Below are 2,150 nucleotides of genomic sequence, written 5' to 3' on the forward strand. Positions count from 1 at the left end.
CCTCCTGATAGATTCATTTGTCTAATATGTCATTGTGTGATGAAAGAGCCTCATATTGTCACATGCTGTTGTAACAAGATGTGTCGTGACTGTATACAACGTGTACATCATTCAAGTCAACCTTGTCCCACTTGTCGTGAACCTAATTTCAGTATTTTCTTAGAGAAACGGCTCAACAGTGAAATACTTGACTTGAAGGTTCGTTGTACCCACCACAACAATGGATGTGAGTGGGTGGGAGAGTTAAGAGATCTAAAGAAACACACCAATCCAGTGGATGGCAGCTGTGGGTTTGTTCAAGTAAAGTGTCCTTTTGGTTGCCCTGTACCATATCTTCGTAAAGATACAATTGATCATGAATCTGTCTGTACTAATCTTCCACCAGAGAAGCAGATTAAGAGAACAATGAGAATAACTGATCAGTTTAAAGAAGAATTACAAGCTACACTGAGTCAATTTCAAGAGCTGTATAAATCAGAATCAGCCCGTGTTAATGAGTTAACCACTCAACTTGAGGATACGAAAGAGAAAATGAAGAGCCAGTTTGAAGCAGAGAAGAAGCAGCTACTGGAAGAATCGAAGCAACAGATTGCACTGCTTACTCAAGAATTAAAGATGAAGAATGAAGAGCATCAACAGCAAATGATGCAGTTGCAGCAGGAATCTAAGAAAAAACAAAAAGAAATATTGGAAGCTTCAAATAAGCAATTAGCTGAGTTGAAGGAGAAAATGGAAAAGCAGCATCAAAGGCAACTAACTGATATAAAGGACAAAATGTCTATTGAATTAAAGGAGCTACTCGAGGAATCCAAGCAACAGATCACAATGCTTACTCAAGAAATGAAAATGAAGAATGAGGAGCATCAACAGCAAATGATGCAATTACAACAAGAATTTAAAAAGAAAGAAAAAGAGAGATCAGAAGCTGTCAATAAGCATTTAGCTGAGTTGAAGGAGAAAGAGAAACAGATGAAGAAACAGCATCAAAAGGAGCTCATTGATATAAAGGATAAACTGTCTACCGAATTGAAGGAGCTTTATCATGATGAACACAAGCAAAGAATGGAAGAAAGCAAAGAACAATCAAAGAATATTCATCAGGAATTAAAGCAGCACTATGATGAGGAGTACCAACAACAACTTAAAGAAGCTAAAAGAACACTTGAATTAGAAAAGAGAAAGCAACTTGAAGAAGTGAGGATTGTGTTAGCAGCTGAGAAAGAAAAATTAATAACCGAATATGTAGAAGAATGTAAGAAGGCAACAGCTGTAAGTAAAATGATTAATCTGCATGGTGTAGTTTTAATTCTAGTTTATTTCCAGGTAATCCAAACAAATCTACCACATCATGCACAACATAATCAAGCAATGCATACACACAATACAGTCAACCCTGTACCAGAGCAGGTTCCTCATGAGGGAGGTAGCAATGAAGGAGCAGCAGCCACTGGGGGCAGTAGTGCTGGTGATGGTAAGACCTTTACTGGTCTTAGTAAAGATGTTCTTCTGCTTATGCCTAAAGTTCGTGAGGATTGCTCTAAGAATATGCAATTCTTCCCTGAGGAAGGAAAAGCAATTATTATAGCATCTTCAGAGGAAGAGAGGGAGCAATGTGTAATGCAATTTCAAAATACGTATCAAGAAATCATTAAAAATCGTCAGTTGAAGTCTGGCAGTCTTGAAATACCACCTGCCTTTCAAATAGAAAATATGTTTGGTTTATTGGATGAGTTTGAAGCTAAATATAGTCAATGTCACTTCTCGTGTGATCAGAAAGCTCGAGTGGTTAGGATAGTATCAATGTCATCACGTCAATTTGATCAGGCAAAGAAGCTACTAGGTGATCGACTGACAAGAGAGAAATGGGAAGAGAAAACAGGAAAGAATAAAGGAGGAGGAGGCAAACCTGGGAAAGAAGCCATGGGATTTAAAATATCAACCAGACCTGGTTCGTCTGAAGTATTATCACTGAATAAAAATCGTAAGCTTACAGTAAAACAAGGCAATTTAGTAGAAGAAGATGCCGAGATAATTGTTAATGCTGCCAATGGCCAGCTAAAGCATGCAGGAGGAGTTGCTCTTGCTTTAAATAAAGCAACTAATGGTGAGCTGCAAAAGTTATCTGATGTTTACACGAGGAATTATGGTGA

At 37.9% G+C, this 2,150-nt stretch overlaps 1 protein-coding gene across 1 annotated transcript; it reads left to right on the top strand.

The window, feature by feature from the left end:
• Positions 1-6: 6 nt before the first annotated feature.
• LOC109591660 (uncharacterized) lies at positions 7-2,145 on the top strand (the record flags this gene model as incomplete). Its single annotated transcript, XM_020007345.1, has 2 exons — positions 7-1,269; positions 1,324-2,145. Coding segments are annotated over exons 1-2 (2,052 nt in total), but the record flags the coding sequence as incomplete, so codon positions are not given.
• Positions 2,146-2,150: the final 5 nt, after the last annotated feature.

Source organism: Amphimedon queenslandica, unplaced genomic scaffold (genome assembly GCF_000090795.2).
Source record: "Amphimedon queenslandica unplaced genomic scaffold, v1.1 AMPQUscaffold_7576_Cont20475, whole genome shotgun sequence".
Lineage (NCBI taxonomy): Eukaryota > Metazoa > Porifera > Demospongiae > Haplosclerida > Niphatidae > Amphimedon > Amphimedon queenslandica.